Raw genomic sequence first — 19,987 nt, 5'->3', positions numbered from 1 at the left:
TAGGAGAATGAGCAGAGATGGGATGTCTTTACATATGTAGAATGATGTTAAAGGGGAACAAACTGTCTACTAGGGATATAACAAGAGGACCTGGAAGTTGCAGCAAGAGGATTTGTGGCAGCTTTCTAATGAGGAGTACAATTGAGCTTTAAATGGGCTTTACTTACCGGTGTGCACCTGTGAATCTGATTGGAAATGGTTCATGACTCTGGCGAGGCAGGGTGCTGTTTTTGCCCCATCAGAGGAACCCTTTGGCTAAGGGAGCTGAGGACTCCTGGAAAAATAACATCCCCTTGTGCCCTACCAACATCATAGTGTTAAACATCACGAATTGCAGCTGCACTATCTCACAGAGCACAGAATCATAGGTTTGGCTGGAAAAGACCTTTAAGGTCCTCGAGTCCAACCACTAACCTCACACTGCCAAGCCCACCACTAAGCCGTATCTCTCAAGTGTAGGCAGGTTAGCCACCTGTTGGTCAATTCCTCACTGGTGGCTTGTTACGCTTCTCTCTGAGGGGTGCCACGAGGACACCAGCCCAAGGCTGCGAAAAAACACCATCTGGCACGGCAAGCTCCGTCTCACCATCGATTGTCTATTTCCATACCCCTCAAGCAACTGTATGGCAGCTTTGGTGGGCGGACGCTCCCTCCCGAGGCGCCATGGCCGCCCCTTGCCCCCGGGCCCGGCCGGTGCCGCCCCGCCCGCCATTTCCCTGCCGCCGCCGCGGGCTGCTGCGCGCGCTGTGCCCATAGCAACGCCTCAGCGGCGACGGGCGCGGGGAGCAGGAGGAACGTGTGGAGGGTAAGGGGGGCTCCTGGCCGTCTCTGCTGCGAGGGGCCGCCATGGCCATCTCACCCCATAGGCCGGTGAGGTTGTGCCGCCCGCGCTCCTTCTCGCCCGTCCTTCCCGAAGGCTGAGGGCAGCCCCGGCCGCTTCCGCGGGCACCAGAGTGCCGGGAGCGGGCCGCCCCTCTCCCGCCCAGGCCTTGAGGGGAAGCGTCCCCCAATTCCCGCCGCGCTATTTGCCCGAAATGTGCAGTCCGTGACATGGCGCTCAGCCGGCACCGAGATTGCTGGGGGAACGGCGGCAGAGCGGCGGCGGCCGCCCCGCGCTCCCCGTTACCCAGCCGGGGCCCGGGCCCTTGGCCTTGTCCCGAGGCGCGACCCAGCTGGGGCTGGCAGCCGCCCCTCCTGCCCTGGGGACACTGCCGACACGCTGGGAAACCGAAAATTGTCTCCTTCCCCTGTTCTCAGCAGTCTTCTTCCTCTCTTAATTCCTTTAATCGAGTTTTGGGCAGACACGCCTCTCAAAACGCTTCCTTCTTTCCACAGTGGAGTCTTGCCTTAAGACATCCAATGAGCATTTGATAGCAGCTTTGATTAAGAAAATCACAATAAAACTACAGGACCTGTCCTTCAGTTTGAGAATCAGCTTTTCGGTTTTGTTTTACAGAATTGGTGTTAACAGCTGTTAACAGGTAGCTGCCTTCAGCTCGTTCCTAGTGGCCTGTGCCAAGAGGTCATGCAGCACCTCTGTACAGTTGTAGGTCTCCAGCGGGAGAGGGGAGACAAAATTCACTCTGCTGGTGAGCCTTGTTTGCTTTTCTTCTGGATAGAAAAAAAAGGGGTGAGGGTTTACCTTGAACTTGGTGGACTGGAACATAGTGTTAAACACATTAGTACTTGGAAAGCAGTGTGATTGGCCAGATCTTCCTCTGATGCAAGTCACTGTAATTGTGCTGAAGTCTATAACCCTCACTTGGTATGATAAATAACTCCCTTGTGGGAAAATTAGGTCCTGGTGATACCGTCTCTTAAAAAAAAAACCCTCAAATTACACAACATACTTAAATGTTCCTTGGAAACATGACCTAGATAACCTCCAGAGGTCCCTTCCATCCTGATTTACTCTGTGTTTCTGTGCTGCTGCTGTTGGTTCATATAGTGTTTTGCAGGATGGAGTCCTGGTTCCTAACTGAAGCCCAAGGCAGCATCACAGCCTGCTGAGCTTGGGGAGTTGGAAGTGGTGTGATAGAGTATGGGCTGTGTTATTCAGTCTGGTTTATTGAAAAACCTTCAGCCCTCTTTTTCTCTGTGGCAAACCCAAATCTGCCTGAGCTCTACTATTCCACTACAGATTACATGAAAACAGGCACTGGTAAACTGCAAAGGCTGTTTTGTAATTGTGTTTAGTGTTTTTTTTACTTATATCACAAACATGTTCATGCAATATTTCATTTATATTCTCTGATGTTTTTATCTCAAAGTTGTAACAATTTTCACTGCTACTACCATTTCTCCTCCACAGGCAGGGAAACTGAGGCTCTAACACCTGAAGACCTACTTGTTTGACTTGCAAGTCAGCAGCTCACCTGTTCAAGACTTCTCCTAACAGTGTGAAATGGAATGAAACAGTGGTAGCGCACTTTAGAACTGCAACAATGACTACTCTAGAAGGTGATTACTAATTGTTTTAGGTTCCTCTTATGCCTAGCTGCCTTAAGTTAGCCCCCTCAGCTATTAGATCTACTCACATCACATATTTTTGTTTCCAAGTTTTGGCAAGATCCCAAGATATTGCAAGGGGGTTTGTACATGTAACTTTACTTGTTTCCAGTCACATGGTTAATAGGTGGAAAGGCTTGAAGGAAAACACAAGTTATTTGATCCCATGACCTGGTGATGGATGTTTTCCTTTGTTGTTTTGACTCTACTGCTTCAACATTTAGAGTTTGATTCTGTGCCACTGAGGTCAGTGAAAATGTTATTGGCTGTAGTGGGAGCAAAATATCAGGCTGCTAAGAGTGAGCTGTGACAGTGCAATGCCACAGTACTGTCATGTTGTGTAAAGAACTGCTTTTCTACAGCACCTTAAATTTTCCCATCAGCTTGTCCTGAAACCCATCTGTGTAGCTTAGCTGAGCTATTACACGGTGTTCTCACCTGGTGAGTGCTCTGGTGCCCTCCAGTGTGGTGTGCTACACTGTGCCAAGTCTGTAGGCAGCAGCAGCAGGAGCCTGGCCGTGTGGAGCACCTGGGAGGTAATGACTGAGAGCTGGTTTGCCCAAGTGAGGAGCCTCGATGCTGTTGTGATTGTGAATGTGATTGATGAGTCAGTTATGCCCACGGTTTTGGAAGAGAGCCAGTGATGGCTCCAGCATTTGCATACAGAGATGGAGTAGCTCTGCTTCCTTCTCTTTCTATGCATCTTGTCAACTTTCTTCTGGGTTTTGGGCCCTTTTCTGGGGCTGGAGGGGGCCAAGGCTGGCTCAGGTTTTTGCCTGTTGGCCTGTTTCTGACAAACAGGCTCGGAGTTCCTGCTGGTACAAATCTCAGTCTCATAGGTTACTCCCAACATTTTGGTTGATTCCTGTGAAGCTGACACACTGATGTTTCACTTATTGCCTATCTCTTAAGTGTTGCTGAGCTGACTAATGCTGTTTTATTCCTCACTAGGTGCCAAGAAAAAGCAAAAATACACTAGTGTACATGAGGCAGTGAAAGCTGGGGATGTAGAACAGCTGGCATCAATGATAAAAAGTGGAGCCCAAATAAATGAGGTGGATTTAGTGCACAAATTCACACCGCTGCACTGTGCTGCACACGCTGGAAGTCTGGAGGTAAAACATTCTGTTAAATGTTCAGACACGGCAAGGTTTTTATAGGTTAATGTTTTCTGTCTTTGTGAGAGCTTGGGCACAAACTTGCTAACTTTGATCTAGCTAAATCATACAATCACAGAATGGCAGGGGTTGGCAGTTATGTTTCCATGTTGCCTTTCTAAAGGCTCAGGCAGTTTGTGTAGTCAGTGTTGCCATATTTCACAAAATCTGAGATCTGGGCAAAACGTTCCCTGTGGTCTCTTGTCGTGGTTTAACCTCAGCTGGCAACGAAGCCTCACACAGCTGCTCACTCTGCCCTGGTGGGACTGGGGAGAGAATCAGAAGAGTAGAAGTGGGAAAACTCGTGGGTTGAGATAATGACAGTTTAAGATGTAAAGCAAAAGCCACACACACATAAGCAAAGCAAAGCAAGAAATTCAGTCCCCACTTCCCATGGGCAAGCAGGTGTTCATCCCCAGGAAAACAGGGCTCCAGCACACATAAAGATGACTTGAGAAGACAAAGTCCATCACTCCAAAAGCATCCCCACTTCCTTTCTTCTTCCCCCAGTTTATCTACTGACAGGACATTCCATGGTCTGGGATCTTGGGGTCAGTTGGGGTCAGCTGACCTGACTGTGTCCCCTCCAAACTCCCTGTGCACCCCCAGCCCATCGAGTGGGGTGAGGAGCAGGAAAGACCCTGATTCTGTGTGAAGCCCTGCTCAGTGGTAACAAAAACATCCCTGGGTTACCAACGCTGTTTCCAGTGCAGGATCCAAAACAGAGCCCCGTATCACCTACTATGGAAAGGTAAAAACCAGCACATCTCCCCTTCAGACTCATGACCTTCTTTTATCCCTATTTTTTTTTCTCTTCTCTTCTCTTCTCTTCTCTTCTCTTCTCTTCTCTTCTCTTCTCTTCTCTTCTCTTCTCTTCTCTTCTCTTCTCTTCTCTTCTCTTCTCTTCTCTTCTCTTCTCTTCTCTTCTCTTCTCTTCTCTTCTCTTCTCTTCTCTTCTCTTCTCTTCTCTTCTCTTCTCTTCTCTTCTCTTCTCTTCTCTTCTCTCCTCTCCTCTCCTCTCCTCTCCTCTCCTCTCCTCTCCTCTCCTCTCCTCTCCTCTCCTCTCCTCTCCTCTCCTCTCCTCTCCTCTCCTCTCCTCTCCTCTCCTCTCCTCTCCTCTCCTCTCCTCTCCTCTCCTCTCCTCTCCTCTCCTCTCCTCTCCTCTCCTCTCCTCTCCTCTCCTCTCCTCTCCTCTCCTCTCCTCTCCTCTCCTCTCCTCTCCTCTCCTCTCCTCTCCTCTCGTTGGGGCATCACTCTTTTCTGTTGTATCCAGTGATAGGACAAGGGGTAATGGGATGAAGCTGGAACACAAAAAGTTCCATTTAAACATAAGGAAAAACTATTGTACTGTTGAGATGAGGGAGCCCTGGCACAGGCTGCCCAGGGAGGATGTGGAGTCTCCTCTGGAGGTCTTCAAAACCCACCTGGACACATTCCTTTGTGACCAGATCTAGGTGGACCCACTTGAGCAGTGGAGTTGGACTAGATGATCTCTAAAGGTCCCTTCTGACCCCTACCATTCTGTGTTTCTATGACACTTAGAAAACCCTGCAGGATGTGTGAAATATTCTACAGGTGGTCGAAACAGATGAAAAGTGACATGAAAAAACATGTTTATTCTGTTTAACAGCGTCTTGTGCCTCATTCTCTATAGAAATAGTCCTAATATATTTTATTTTAATAAGTAACATCGTTGAATATTGATGGAGAAATGAGCCTATGCTTGCACAGATGTTTTGAACTTCCAGGAGAACTGCACTGCCATATTCAGCACAACCTTCACCTTCTCCTCAAAGCTTTCTGGAACAATCTCTAGCAATCTGGCCTTGAAGCAACAAGGCCATGAATAAGCCTGTAAAAATTCAGGTCCCAAAGGAAAGTATGTAAAGTTCTTACTAAACTCAAGAAGTAATAAGTTCAGTGCTGTTTCCGGAATGTACAGAAACTGTCAAGGAAGTGCTGATCATCATCTTGTCAGCCCTAAAAATAGATTGCTTACCCACCCTTAGCTGCTTCTATAAATCCTGCCATTTTTCACTTAACTCTTCTGTTTTGCAATCAAGGTGTCAGATTGTATTGAATTCTCTGTCATCTATTTGTTGCCAACTTCTTGGTGGAAACAGTGGAGAAACCAGAGCCTTAGGCTGGCCTAAAAGAAATCAATAAATCATAAGAAATAGATAATAACAAGTATGAATAGTTCCTCTGGCTGGTGTTGGGCAGTTCATAAAGCTTTCCATGGCAAGCAAGAACATCTGCTGGAAAAAAAGGGAATAAAAGCAAACTGGGCTGTGGAAGGATGAGAAGGAACTTAAATTAACTGAGTCTTTCGTTTAGTTCATGATAGTTTTCCTGCCAGGAACTCAAGTGAGCATGTTTGCATTGTTTTTGCCAATGCATTTGCCTTTTAAATGGCATTTTTAAACCTGGAAGAATAAAATTAAAGAACCATCCTGTAAAATCAGTGCCAGGGGCTGAATTTGGGGGTTATTTGCACATTTTTGTATGCTTGGGTGAAACCTGAGAAGCCTGAAGTCACTGTAACTTCCAGTGCAGCAGTACCTGGCTAGTGCATGCCTCCTCTTTCTCTAGTAAAGTGATGGTTTGATATGTAACAGCAAGTGAAAAATGATAGTTGAAATGTGTCTCAGATACATGCTAAGTGTTGTTGACTGAGAAACGTTGTTTTTGGTTGAGCAGTGCCTTCACTGGTTGCTCTGGCACGGAGCTGATGTGACAGAGGAAACGGTTGGAGGCTGGACAGCAGCTCACCTCGCAGCCCTCCGGGGACAAGATGCTTGCATGCAGGTACCTATATTTACTCTTCAGCAAAAGTAAGTAGGGCAGAGCTTCCGCTTGGACAAACTCACAAAGATCAGCTGAGAGAGCTCCTAATGAAGCTGTGAGTATCACATCTTGATGCCTTTACATCTGGAATCAAGTCGCTCTTGTTGAAACCATTGCAGTAATTTGTGCTATCTGTGCAGGTTCATCTCATGAACTGTCAGAGCCCTGAGGTCAGCCCAGATGATATGCTGATGATCTCAAGCCACCTTGCTAGGCAATGTTTGCTCTTCCAGCTCATGAACTGAACTTTTACTTTGTGTTTCTTGCAGGCTTTGTTACTAAGTGGGGCAGAGGCAGAGGCTGAGGATGAAGGCGGGTGCACGCCGTTGCACCTAGCTGCAGCCCATGGGCACTCTCATACCCTGCACACCATACTGCAGAGCGGAGCGGTGAGACACCTGTACCTGCACTCCCTAGAGCACAGCCAAAGGCTGGCATCTTTTCCCATACAGAACTCTCCCTAGCTTAAGCTAGATTTAGGACTGTAAGAGGGAAATGATTCAAAAGCCTACAGAGAATCAATAACATGAGTGAACCACATTCTGCTGAGGATGTCATTAAATGAGGATCAGGTGCTGTGGTGGCTGTGATTTTTTTGCAGCTGTACAGCTCTTCTATAGTTAGGGAGACATAGACTTAAACAAATCAATCCAGGTGCATATTTAAGGAATAAAGACAACTGCAGTGATAGAAGTATGTCTGAAAAAGCACCTTTTAAATGCATTTTATTTAAATAAAATGAAGAACTTGTGGAAAGTACCTGTCTTGGAACTTTGAAAAATGATGTTTGATTTAAATAATTTAACACAATGAACAGCTCATTTGTATTTATAACCTTCATCATTCATAAATGAATGAATTAACCTGCTGCTTTCCCTTTAGAATGTGAATGCCTCGGACAGGAAGGACTGGAAGCCCGTTCATTACGCTGCTTTCCATGGGCGCTTGGGCTGTTTGCAGCTCCTCGTTAGATGGGGAGCATGCATAGATGATGTGGATAACAATGGAAACCTTCCAGGTATATCAGGATAAATCATTCAGTTATTAACCTTTGGGTCACAGGTTTTATGTCATGTGATAACTGTATCAAATTGTAAGTAATGCACACCAGCAGCACTTGCTACTCATTTCCATGCAATGAAATCTAAAGTCTTTATCTGTGGGTGACAATATCCTGTTCACCTCCTGCTGCTGCTGGCCAAGATGAGAGCTCATGGGTGCTGGATGGGGAGCAGGCTGAGCCTGGCTAAGAGCAGTGTAGGTGGCCAGCATCTCCTGTGTGTGATGGAGCCAAGGGAGGTCCCAGGAGCAGGAGGGCAGATGGAACAGGAGGCAGTTTTACCTGCCACACGCTCCTTTTTGAAGTTATGCTGAGCTTTAATGGCTGTGCCAGTGTGATCAGATTCTGGCATGTACATATGCAGGGATTTCTATCCCATTGTTCTTTAACTGATTTGATAAAACCTTTGTTCTGTTTTACCTGTGATTTCCTCATCTTCATCCCTGGAATGCTGCTGTTTCTGTACTATCTGTAATCAGTTCTCTTTTCATAGTCATGAGCATAGTTGCTGTAGCCTCCTAAATGGTCAGTGTTTATTCCTTGCTCTTCATGGTTTCTCCAGTGCTCCTCTGCCTATCATGCTACTGCCTCAATACTCTCTAAGCTGAATGGTCTGGTTAATATCCTGCCTTCTCACGGCACCCTTTCCCTTTTAGCATGTTCTTATGATTTTGTCACAATATTTGTTCCAAACAGGGTCATTTTTTCCCTCTATAACTTGTATAGGCTTATCTTTTAAAACCCCTTCTTAAAATCTTTTACCCTCTGTTAAGCACCACTTCCCTAGTAAACTGGTATCTATGCTCTGTTCTGTCAACCTGGGTCTTGTTAAAGGATGTGAGGCTCTTGCATCCCAGCAGGACATGGGGTGTATAAGCAGTAAGGGCTCATGGTGTCAGGCAGCATAGAAGGCAGCTTTATTTGCACTTGGGAACGCTTCCAAAGTAACAGGCTTTTATGGAGAGATAGCAAACACCAGTACAGTTCTACTTCAGTGCTCTGTGCATACTGGTTAGTAGAAAATTGATTTTGTTTTTGTTTTGACATCTACAGAAGGTTGATCCTCCAGCCTTTGTACGATCACGCAAAGGAAGGAAAATGCTAGTAAAGGAACACTGCTAGTAAAAGATTAATAGAAGTGGTGTGTTCTACAGACCAGCTTCTCCTCAGCTTATGAAACAGCAAAGTGAGCTTCAATAATCTTCATATAGCTCACCTTCAAGATTAGCTGGACAGTGCTATAATTTTTTCCTGAGAGTATACTGAAATAAATTTACTGAGGCTGCAGTGCCACACACCTAAAACCTAAAAATTGGCTGCACCTTTTGCCTGAGTGTGTTACAGCAGAGACTTTTCTTACCTGTAGCATGCTACTCTTTTGGAGGAACTGTGGCTCATTCAGCATACAGAATGGGCTGTGCTTATTAATTCAGCATTCCCTGTGTGCCCAGCTTTGAGCCATACCCGTGCCTCTTTGGTTGCTCACTAGTTAAACTTGTTCTAAATATACCATTAATGTAGCTGCAGCACAAGATCTGACTCTTTCCCAGGCACTGGTTTGTCACTCGTGACTTTGAGAAGAGCCTATTGGCTCTTATAAAAGGCAAGATGAAGCACAGAGAAGTTGGGATACCAACAACAATTTCCCTCCTGCCTATTGGGGATTCCTGAGAGAAAGGTTTTCAAAGTTCTTGGCACTAAGCAGCATATTTTCTGTTAACATCATGGAACCCTTTGGCTTTAGTCTCAACTGCAAGTGCTCAGCAGCCCTGAGGGTGGTGGCATGGAGCAGTTGCGTGTTGGGCACGAGCTACTACGGAACACATAGGTTAAAAGTCATCTGTGAAAAGCTCCTTTATGTGTCTCCCGCGGCATTCTCCTGAAACTGCATAAAAAGACAAGGACAACACAACTCTTTAATCTGTTACCTCCTTGCCGTCTTTGCAGAAGAAGTTGAGCTTTTCTGACCACTTTCTGCACAGTTCAAACATCTGAGTTAAAAAAAGTTTCCTCCCCGAGATTTCAGGTACCTGAAAGTGGCTTCGTAAGTGTTGAGTCAGTGTTTCACTAGCTGACTAGTAATCAGTACTGACCTTTAACAAGGCTCCTCTTCATTTCAACTCTTCCTGGATCAAATTAAGGCAATGGGAAAAACTGCCCTGACTTCAGTGGAGTTCAGATTTTGTTGTGTTCAATTTTAACAATCAGTCATCTGTACCTGGGTATTGTCATCTTGCTGTAAACCCAATATCCATCACCTCTTAAAGCAGTTGTGCTCTGGAAAGCTGTGGATGGTTTGCAACAGAGAACTTGCATGTGCCAAAAAATGAAGTGATATGGGTTTGGGGTTTTTTTTTAGTGCTGGGCACATTGTTTATTAGTTATGAAGATAATGAGATTCTTACCTGGAGACAAAGTAATCCTTTTGCCTGTAGAATACCAATCAGCTTTTACAGAGCCTTTTCATGGGGTGGTAACATGTAATAGGCATTTATTTGGCAGCTTCTCCCTGTTCATGGGACTAAAGAATACTGCATCAGCTGGACAAGGCTATAATTTTTCCTGAGAGCATGCTGAAATAAATTCACTGAAACTGCAGTGCCACACACCTAAAAGTGTGCATTCACTGCACTCATTCAAGGGAATTCAGGAAATGCAAAGTAATAAATAACTCATTCACTGCACCCATTCAAAATAATGTGTGTGTGGTTTGTACCTCTTTGTTATAAACTCAGCACTTTGGTAGCATTAAATAACTAAACCTCAGCACAGCCTGAAGGACAGGGGAGGAAACCCTAAACACCCCCAGGGAAACAATCACAACCCTCTAGAACAGTTGACAGAAGAACATGTTATAAAGAAGTACTGTGAAGGGAAGGCTATGTCATGGGGTGTATCTTTAAGTTCTTTACTCAGTAAAGTGAATGTCACTGTCCTCACCTTTTGGGTGGGGTAACCAAGGGCATGAGCAGGCATAATAGAGATGGGACTAAAGCTGAAATGGTCTTAATTCTTCATCAAGAACAGCGCTGGCTGTCCTTGTGATGGGGATCCCTAAGGACAGGGAAATCAGCTACTGAGGAGTGAGACTTGTGTTCCTGGGATGATGAAGCCCCAGCAGTGCACTCTCCTAGCTAGTGTTCTGTGGTCTCTTGGTAGTGTTATGTTGTCTCCTGCAATCAGCTCTGCCTGGAATCTTCCTTGCAGATCCTTGACAGCTTTCTTTTACCTGCTTTGCAGAGAGCTGAACTCTGTCCTGGATGAGAGCTGAGCATCCTCTGTTCAGCTGAGGCTGCTCCTGCTTGGGCAGTGTCAGGTGCCTTAAGTGCTGGCAGATGAGCTAGATCTAACTAGTGCAGAGAATGCTACTCTCCTGGGGAGCAGCCCTGCTCTGCTCTAACAGACTTTGTTTCCCCTTGTGCTGTAGCTCATCTGGCAGCAGTGGAAGGACACTTGCATTGCTTTAAGTTCCTGGTCAGTAAAATGGGCAGTGTTGTGCACACACTGAAAGCCAGGAACGACCAAGGGGAGACTCCGAGGGACTTGGCTGAACGGTTCTACAAAGATAAGATTCTGCAATATATTGATGGTGTGGAAAGAGACGGGGAGCATGCAGAGACACAGGAAGGTGAGTATGGATGCAGGTACTCTTACAGTAGGCACTGGAGTTCTGTAGAAATGCCTATGAAACTTTATATGAGCACAACTATAGCAGTTAAATTACCAATGTAAGGAAGAGCTGCCCTGTTCAGTGCTTACTGGGCTCTGGCAGCTAAAGGCTGGGATGCTCGCTGTGATTTTAGAAATGTCTTAGGTTTACCTCTTAGCAAAATAAACCTTGTCACTCTGTGCTGCACTATGAATACCAAGTTATCCTTATTCTTATACTCCATCAGAGATCCAGAAGAACTAGGATTTTCATAGGATTGCAGATTTGCCTGCTCAGAATCCTTGCTTGCATTGAGTAGCAGCTTGGAAATGTCCCACTGAAATTAAGGTTACTGGCTTAGCAGGAACACTACTGGAGGCAGAACAGCCAAAGAGTGTCAGTGTGGCAAGGCCTGTGAGGAGAACCTCCCATAGAGCAAGGATATGAGAACTGCACCTTCACCTTCTTACTTTTTCCAGGCACTTGCCTTGTCTGCTAGTCTGTTTTTTCATTACACTTATCTGTATCTATGTCAGGGGTAGTTTCTAATCAAGGAGAAGTAAAATAGTTTATAGATTTGGTTAAATATATTTAAATTATGAAGTTAATTATGTATTTGGAATTCAAAATAGCTCCAGTTACCACCAGTAACACAACATCAACTGTAAACCAAAGGTATACCTGTCATTTCAGGTGTATGAAATTAATCTTTTGACTGTGTGAGATGCCTGGAGCCATAACCAAGGCGTGTTTAGTCATGCTGATGAACAGTGCTCATTGCACGTTAGCATTTTACCTGATTAAGAGTGTATCAACCCAGCTAACTAGAACTCTGCAGCAGTTGCTATTGGGGAGGCACACTGTGAGAGGCAAATAGGAGCATGTTCAGTGGAATTACTGGCATCTGGCAGGAAACATATGCATTTCATTTTCAGTTTTAGCTTTCCCAGCTCATGGTGCTGCTTTCAAAGGAGACTTGTTAGTGCTTAGAAGATTAGTGGGAAATGGAGTGATCAATATTAATGAGCGAGATGATAAGGGATCCACTCTCATGCACAAAGGTCAGTGATTATGATCTGTGTTTCAGCTTGTTACTGTGGTTGATTTGTTTGCTTAGTTTTTTAAGTGGCTACTCATCAGATAAACTTGGTGACAAACAGCATCTCATTTCCCGAGGGCTGGAAAGGGCAACTCTGAAAACCACATTTTGTGAAATATTTGTGCGTAGGTGTCACTTTGGAAACAAAATAACCAAACTCCAGTCTAGAAGAGGGAGTTTGTATTAAAGAGAACACAGTATCTGAACTGAAAGCTAAATATCCTTTTTTTTATGCAGTGAGGTGTGACTTTTAGAACCATTGACTAACTCTAGGTGTGATGTGTGGCCTCAGCTTTTATGGACACTGAACACATCACTCCTGTGCCAGATGTGCTGCAAAAACCACAACAAAGTCATTGAATAGGGTGCTGTGAAGGAAGGTAACCTTCTGTTATCTAACACCTTGTTATGAAATGTAGTCCTCTTGTGTTTGGAGATTTCATAGTAATGTCTGAAATAAGACATAGGAGAGGGAAGAGAGGGAGAGGTATTTTGTAACATGCCTTTGAAATGACTTCCCACATTTATTTTTGGCTAGATATAAATGGTAGAATTAAAAATATAAAGTTTCCCTTTAAAAAAGATGATATCTAGTGATTAAGAAAATGTTTCCTACATTCTTTCCCACCCTCTTTTCTTGGACTGGTGCTAACTTCCAGTTGTTTCATCTCCAGCCTTTACATATAGTGTTGGTACTCTAGGGGAGTACCAGAGCTCATGGTGTAATTTCACTTCCTTATCTCAGTAAGAAAACAAATATGACAAATATCCAAAGGGGTGCTGTCAAGAAATGGATTTAAGAAAAAACAGCTTATAGATTTCAGCTAGCCATGCCAAATACCACCTTCCATATGCCAGACGTCATTTCTGGCGCCATGTGGTACAAGCAGTAGCCATGCAGGTCATATGACTGGGCAAAACTGTTGTCTGAGATTGCAGTGAAGTGTTGCCTTGAGTGTCTGGCCCAAGAAATGCTGTATTTGTGGCTCCTGGCTTCTCTTCTCTGTGAGACAGCACCACAGAACACAGATTGGAGCATTCAGCTGTGCCTGAAATGCGGAGCCCAAAGCCGGAGAGAGGTGACAGTGCTTTGCTGCAATCCCATGACATGTGGGCCCAACTGCAAGAGAGTGTGAGGCAGCAGTTATCTGTGTGTCTTACACTCAGCGCGTGAGGCTGGGCAAGTTTAGTTTATCCAGAGGGAGTTGCCAGTAAATATCTGGAACTAGAAAGAGTCACAAAACCATGTTGCATGGTCTTCCCCAAAACTGCGTGTACCCACGTGACTTGAGCACCTTGACATACAGACTTCTCTTGAAATAGTACCTGCCCTGTGGTGTCTTCCTGAACCCAACCTCTGGCATGTCAAATAATGACATGAGTAGGACAGGTTGGGTTTGAAACACTGCATTGATATAAAACTGACTTTTGTGCACTTTCCTTCCCTTAGCTGCTGAACAGGGGCACATCCATTGCTTACAGTGGTTGATTGAAACAGGAGCTGACTGTGACATTACAAATGACGCTGGAGAGACTCCAAAGGACGTAGCCAAGAGGTAGCAGCACATATCCTGTAGCTCTGTCATGTATTTACTGACTATTTATCTATCAATATCATGTCAGCTTTGTTGGAATTAATCCTGATTTTCAGTGATGGAGCAAGAACAGATCAGACCCATGAATTCCAGCTTAGCTACAAAAGGTTTTCATTTCAACTTAATCACTTTGGGTTTTTTTATTGTAGCAAAGTCAGACATAAAAGCTGAAAACTAGATGATTTGAAAAAGGGAAGTTGTGAGCCAGGATGCTCACTGTTTGCTGTACAAATGAGGAGAAGTGAAGGCCAGTTGATTTCTGCCATTAAGAAAAACAATGCAGTTTCTGATGAGATTCAGTTAAGAAATCCTGCAAAGGAAAAGGAACCTCTGAGGTAGAAGTCATTGGCATAAGATTCCATTGAGGCAGAGCTCATGCCATCAGGATACCACAAGAAGCAGATTACCTGCTCATGGTTTGTGTATTAGTGCTTCCTTTAATCCTGAACTCCCCTCTGATACATCAGAACATGAAGAGTTTCAGAGTTCCTATCACATGCGTTTGTCCAGGTGATGGCTCTATGTCCGTGCAAGTTAATTGTTCTCTGTGCAGATTTGCCCAGCTGGCAGCTGTGGAACTTTTGGCACAAAGAAGTGGGGACAGTAACTCCAGTGATGAAGAGCTGGATGCAAACAACATCAAGTTTTTTGAAAGGCATGGTGTGGAAGGTAGCACAGACAACAAAGGAGATCTGACCCTGGATGAAGCAGAGAAAAGGGATGCACGCAGTAAGCACTGTCTTTCCAGCACTCCTTATTTGAAATAACTGATGCCAGGACATTAGAGTCCTAGTTGGACAGCTTCTGCCAGCTGCTGTGGCTTGTTTGTTGTGAGAGGAGGTAGCTGACAGAACGTCTGTGCCACTGAGCAGGCAAATGAGTTGTGGCACATTGGAAAGCACAGCAGAGGTCAATCAGGATGTAACCGTTGTGATGTTTCTGTCTGTGTTGGCAAGGCCACATGTTTGAGGTCTGTTTGCTGGGTGGGTGTCAGGCACAGCTCAGTGCTTGCTGAGCAATGTGATTTCTGGTGGTGCTGGTGAGGCTGTTTTCCAGACTATTGGGTTGCAGCAGGAGTGTCCTCTCCATGCATTGTACCCACCTGGACGACTCTGTCTCTCAGTCAGGGCCTATCACAAGATTCAAGAACTCCAGCGACTTCTAGGGATTGCCTACAGCAACTACAGACAGCTGGGAGGAATAACCGAGGAGGAGAAGAAGATGAAAAAAGAAGGAAGGGAAGCTGAGAAGTAAGATTAATTTTCTCTGCTAATGCTTGATCCTGTGAGAGTAATTTTAAAGCCTTCTTTTAGGCTAACTCACACTCAAATTGCTTTGGCCTTTCTAGCTTTTCCAACTGTAGTCAGGCCAGAAAGAAACAGACTTCAGCAATTTGCCTGACCTCTTTGTAGACTTGTACCACAAGGTGAGTTCCACAGCACAACACAGTCCTTGATGGGTCCACACTTCCTGTGCAACATCATCTGTTTGGCCTTCAGGTTTTCCTGTAGCATATGTGCAGTAGGTCTGATAAGTCCTATCTGGTTTGTTTGCACTGAGGATGTCCAAAACACATGTGCACTTTAATGACTCTGGAAAAAAAGCATCAATCTTAGCATGGCTTGGATGGAAGTGCATATACAGCAGAAATTATTCAATGACCTGCTACAATTCTGTGTCAAGGACAATCTGTGCTCAAAAAAACATTAGCTCATAAAGGGGTGGTGTCAGGAGGATGGAGCCAGGCTGTTCTCAGTGATGTCCAATGATAGGACAAGGGGCAATGGGTACAAGCTGGAACACAAGACATTCCAAAGAAATACAAGGAAGAATTTATTCCCTGTGAGGGTGAGGGAGCACTGGAACAGGCTGCCCAGATGGGTTGTGGAGTCTCCTTCTCTGGAGATGTTCTAAACCCATCTGGACGAGATCCTGTGTGACCTACTCTAGGTGGTCCTGCTCTGGCAGGGGGGTTGCAGTGGATGATCTTTCAAGGCCCCTTCCAACCCTGAAGATTCTGTGATTCTGTGAGTCATGTCCAGATCACAGAAAAAAGAAATCTCTGTAAGTCTGCCCTTGTGTGTGAAGCACATGTCATAATTTCTGTCTAATTCTGAGTCTCCAATAAAGTCTTCTGTTAGATTGGTCAGGTGATTTGATGGGCCCACTCTCAAACTCTCAAAGAAAAGCCCTTCTATCTGTCCAAGATTTAGAGCTGAAATGATAACACAGCATTCAAAAGATAGCCCTGTCTCTACCTCTGCCTGCCAAAGGTTTGGCTCCCCTCTATTCTCAGCCTCTCTCAGCCACGACGTCTGTTATGTGTTTGGGCCACTCCAAACCACTGTGTTTATTTGGTCACTCAGAGGAGACTGTATCTGGTTGTGCTCACAGGACATGAAGACAGCACACTTAGCAGCCTGTGTAGATCTGGAGCAGGCAATAGGTGTCACAGATTGGAATTAAGTAATTCATTTCACAACTGTAAATAACCCAAGAAATTGATGTCAGGATTTCTTTTGGTTCCTGATCACCCTTTGACTCAGCCTGGGCTGAAAGTCCATCTTCCTTAACTTGACATGTCTGCAATGAAGATACTTGCATCCAAGTTAGTTACCTTGAGCTCCTGTTTAGATCTCTTGCAGAGATGTGGGCAATTTCAGGGCAAAAGTAATCATGTATTTCAGGACCAGATTTTTCACTTCTAGGAATGTCTCTCCTGGCTTTAAAGGAGAAGGGTGACCAGCTCAGATGCTAGTTGCCTGTGTTAGACGGTCAGAGCAGTATGTTTGCAGTGATGGAAAAATCACTGTTGACTAATGGCAGAATTTAGAGTTCCTTTTGGCTAGAGCAGCTACTCAAAAGCTAGCAGTGCCTACTAAGGTTTGCTGAGGGGTTTTACTTTCTGTGGCATGTGCAGCTGAAATAGAATTATTGTGAGGCTCTCCAAGGGTGTCTCTCACCTGAGGAGGCCAGAAAGCATCCTTAGCTCCACTCGTGTGCCACACAGTTCTGGGGCTGTGTCTCATCAATTTGAAGTGTGTGGGAAGTCGTCCTGTCCCCTGAATCCTGAGTTCCCTGCATAAGCTCAGGCTGTTCTTCCAGAGGCAGTGAGGCTGAGGCAGCCTGGGAGCTGTGTGCTTTGGGCCTCAGGAATACTTCAGTCCAGGGAAGGCAGCAGCTCTTGCTCAGAGCTTTCCTGCTCTGCTTTTGAATCCACAAGGCAGATGTCTCCCCTTTCCTTTTCCTAATCTCCCATTTTTGTAGCTGTGCTAATTCAACCTGAGGTAGAGAAGCAGCTCAACTCCAGATGACCCAGTTGCTGAGGTCAATTGCTGTGGTAAGAATGTGTGAATTATGTCTCAGCCAACTAGTTCCAGGAATCTCAGTTAATTTAGGAGCTGTGTGGGTGTGACCGATGAGATCTGCTGCAAATGTTCATCAGTGCCTCAGTTTTCCATTAGTAAGTGTCATGCAGGCTGTCATCTGAGTATTTCTCATCCGTGGCTGCAGCCAATCGGCAGGAAACGAAAAAAGCTGCCTCTGACCCCTCCTAGATGCCAGTTTAATGCTTTTTCATTAAATGCTGTTGCATTCTAACCTTTTTGCTCCTCGGTCACTTCTCCCTCTCCCGCAGCTGGAGAAGTGTACGGGCTGTAGCCCCAGCGCTCGGCTCAACATTTCCCTCTCGCGGTCAGGTCGCGCTGGGCAGCGAGGGCGGACAACGGCCGGTTTGAGCTGTTCCAGAGCCCCGAGCGCGCTGCAGCTCACAGCGGCCCCGCGGCGGGGGCAGCGCTGCGCCGCTCGCTGCTGGGGCAACCCGCTCCTCGGCAGAGGCGCCAGGGCAGCTTCGGGTGTGCTTCAGGTGCCGCGTCTCTCCCGTGCTTTCGGCAGGGCTGTGAGGGAGCTGCGGGCACAGCTGGAACAGGAGCGCGTCAGGCGGGAGGAGCTGGAGGGACAGCTGGATGGCTGCCGGGCCGAGACGCGCCTGCTCAGAGAGCGCCTGCACAGACCCCGCGGCCCCCCGGCCCCGCTGGTGAGTGAGTTAGTGAGTGCCACACAACCCCCGGGCCGGGACACAGCCTGCTGCTGAGCTTCCGGCAGCCATGCGAGATGGGGGAGCTGGCCTGTCGTTGGCAGGGAACACTCACGTGTTTCTTGGGAGGAGAAACGGAGTTGCAGGATAAAAGGGGTAAAGATACCCACTGCTTGAGCCAGGTTTGAACGAGGCCCAGGTGCTTGGGGCATCCCCAATAGGTAACAGCCCTTTCTGAGTGACAGGGGAACGCTTGAGGGAAGCTCTGAGCAGAAAACAAGTACTCGGAGCTCAGTGTTGTTACCGTTGAAGCTGTGTGTGGATTCGGCTGTGGAAAGGTCCAGGGCATTTCATGCCTTTTGAGAGCAGAGGTGATGCCACCCCGTGGCAGCCGGGAGAGCAGGAGCTGTGGCTCTGCAAAGACAAAGGAACTTCCATGGCAGGCTGGCAGCAGAGCTGCGTGTGCTGTGTGGGCAGCCTGCAGTCAGCTGCTGCAGCTCACAGCCGCGCCCTTCGGCTTGCTGTGGTGCCTGTGGCCCACGGCTGTGCAGGAGCCGCCTGCAGAGCTCACATTCCCACATGCCTGTGTGTGCCTCAGCAATGCACGGTGGTCTGACACAACCTCACTGCATGGTTCTTTCCCCCACTCTATCCTCCTTACCTGTTTTTTTCTTCCCACCCCCCCTGCAGGATTGTTTTTGCACCTTTCCTGCCCTCCCAGGCCTTTTCCCCTTTCCCTCAGTGCCCCCTTTCCCCACCACACCACCAAGCTGTGACTCTCTTGCAGCTGCTTCCCACCCTACGCGCAGGACTGGGCTTTTCCAGGCTGCCGAGAGCCTCAGGCCCACAGCTGCCTCCACCTTTGAAAGAAAAGCCATTTTCTACTTCCACAGCTCACTTTAAAGACGTGACCCATCCCACTCCCCTGGCAGGCTTAAAAACCCAGGACAACTCTGGCACAGAACACCCCATTTCCAGGGTGGAAGGGTGGCTGCAGGCACTTGTTTCACCAGCAGCAGTCTGAAGATGTCTAGCTGGGCACTGGGTTCACCAGCTGGGACTGGAGACAACTTATCTTGATTCAGGTTTGTTTTCTAAACCTGCTCTGAGGGCCAGCAACAACCCAGGTGCCTGCTAATCTTACCCTGCTGTGACTGGCAGCCTCTGCCCTGGGGCTACACCCTCAGCTTCAGTTTGAACCCAACATCCTGTGCTTACTCAGGGCCATGCATTTTAAAAGCTTGCCTAGGAAATAGCAGCTTTAAGCAATGGCTATTTAATAGCCCCAGTGTCTTTTGTTTCAGGAAGCTGAGACCATCTCCAAGTCTTGCAAAGAGAAAGTCAAGAAGAACCCAGGCTGCAGCCCTGGAAGGGTGTTTGTGAGGCTGCGCTGAGGAGTAGCCCCCATGGAGGAGGACGAGGATGGTTGTATTCTACTCAGCGCTTGCACAGCCCAGCTCCACACAAGCTGTGCCTCTCTGCATTCCACTGAACTCCCTCTAGTTCTCTGGGATAGAAAATATTTTTAAATCACAGCACCATCATTTGTGATTATTAAAAAGGCAGAAAGACTTCTGCCCAGGCAGTAGCTTAGCAACAGCTTTGCAAATGATGAGGTGACATTTCAGGAAGTAAGTGCAGCAATGTCATGGACCTTCCTAAGTTGGAGAAGAGTATCCCCAAGCACTGGTCCATTTTGCACTACATTAGGAAGAGGAATAAAAAAGCACTTTACCTCCTAAAACAATGAGACAGGACCTTTAGTGTGGAAGCAGAGCCCAGGCTCTGGGAGGAGTACTTAGCTGCAGGCAGGTGCCAAGCCCCTCAATTTCTAGCAGGTTATTTCTAAATAAGCCAGGAAATAACTCCTCTGTGGCTGACGAGGTCACTAAGGGTATGGGGGCAATGCTGACCTCTTCTCCATGTCTAAAAACATCTCCTGACTTCACACAGAAGATCTGTCTCTCATCCGTGCACTCCTGTGAAGTTCTCTTCCCTTTGGAAAGTTTTGATTTCAGTGCCTGAATCCTGATCTC

At 46.5% G+C, this 19,987-nt stretch overlaps 1 protein-coding gene across 1 annotated transcript; it reads left to right on the top strand.

The window, feature by feature from the left end:
• Positions 1 to 2,395: 2,395 nt before the first annotated feature.
• Positions 2,396 to 19,509, top strand: ANKRD42 (ankyrin repeat domain 42). The gene is made up of 12 exons (XM_062020355.1): positions 2,396 to 2,460; positions 3,460 to 3,623; positions 6,366 to 6,473; positions 6,782 to 6,901; positions 7,395 to 7,530; positions 11,000 to 11,200; positions 12,157 to 12,282; positions 13,771 to 13,876; positions 14,469 to 14,644; positions 15,039 to 15,165; positions 17,810 to 17,951; positions 19,256 to 19,509. The coding sequence occupies exons 1-12, from the start codon at positions 2,445 to 2,447 to the stop codon at positions 19,343 to 19,345; spliced, it is 1,512 nt and encodes a 503-aa protein (XP_061876339.1). The 5' UTR covers positions 2,396 to 2,444; the 3' UTR covers positions 19,346 to 19,509.
• The last annotated feature ends 478 nt before the right edge of the window (positions 19,510 to 19,987 follow it).

Source organism: Colius striatus, chromosome 1 (assembly GCF_028858725.1).
Source record: "Colius striatus isolate bColStr4 chromosome 1, bColStr4.1.hap1, whole genome shotgun sequence".
Taxonomy (NCBI): domain Eukaryota; kingdom Metazoa; phylum Chordata; class Aves; order Coliiformes; family Coliidae; genus Colius; species Colius striatus.
The sequence above is the reverse complement of the archived record's forward strand: the minus strand, read 5'-3'. Positions and strand labels throughout refer to the sequence as shown.

Coding starts and splice junctions, on each gene's coding strand:
- ANKRD42 (XM_062020355.1), top strand. Junction 3,624..6,365: donor CACACGCTGGAAGTCTGGAG/GTAAAACATTCT, acceptor TTGGTTGAGCAG/TGCCTTCACTGGTTGCTCTG. Junction 12,283..13,770: donor ATCCACTCTCATGCACAAAG/GTCAGTGATTAT, acceptor TCCTTCCCTTAG/CTGCTGAACAGGGGCACATC.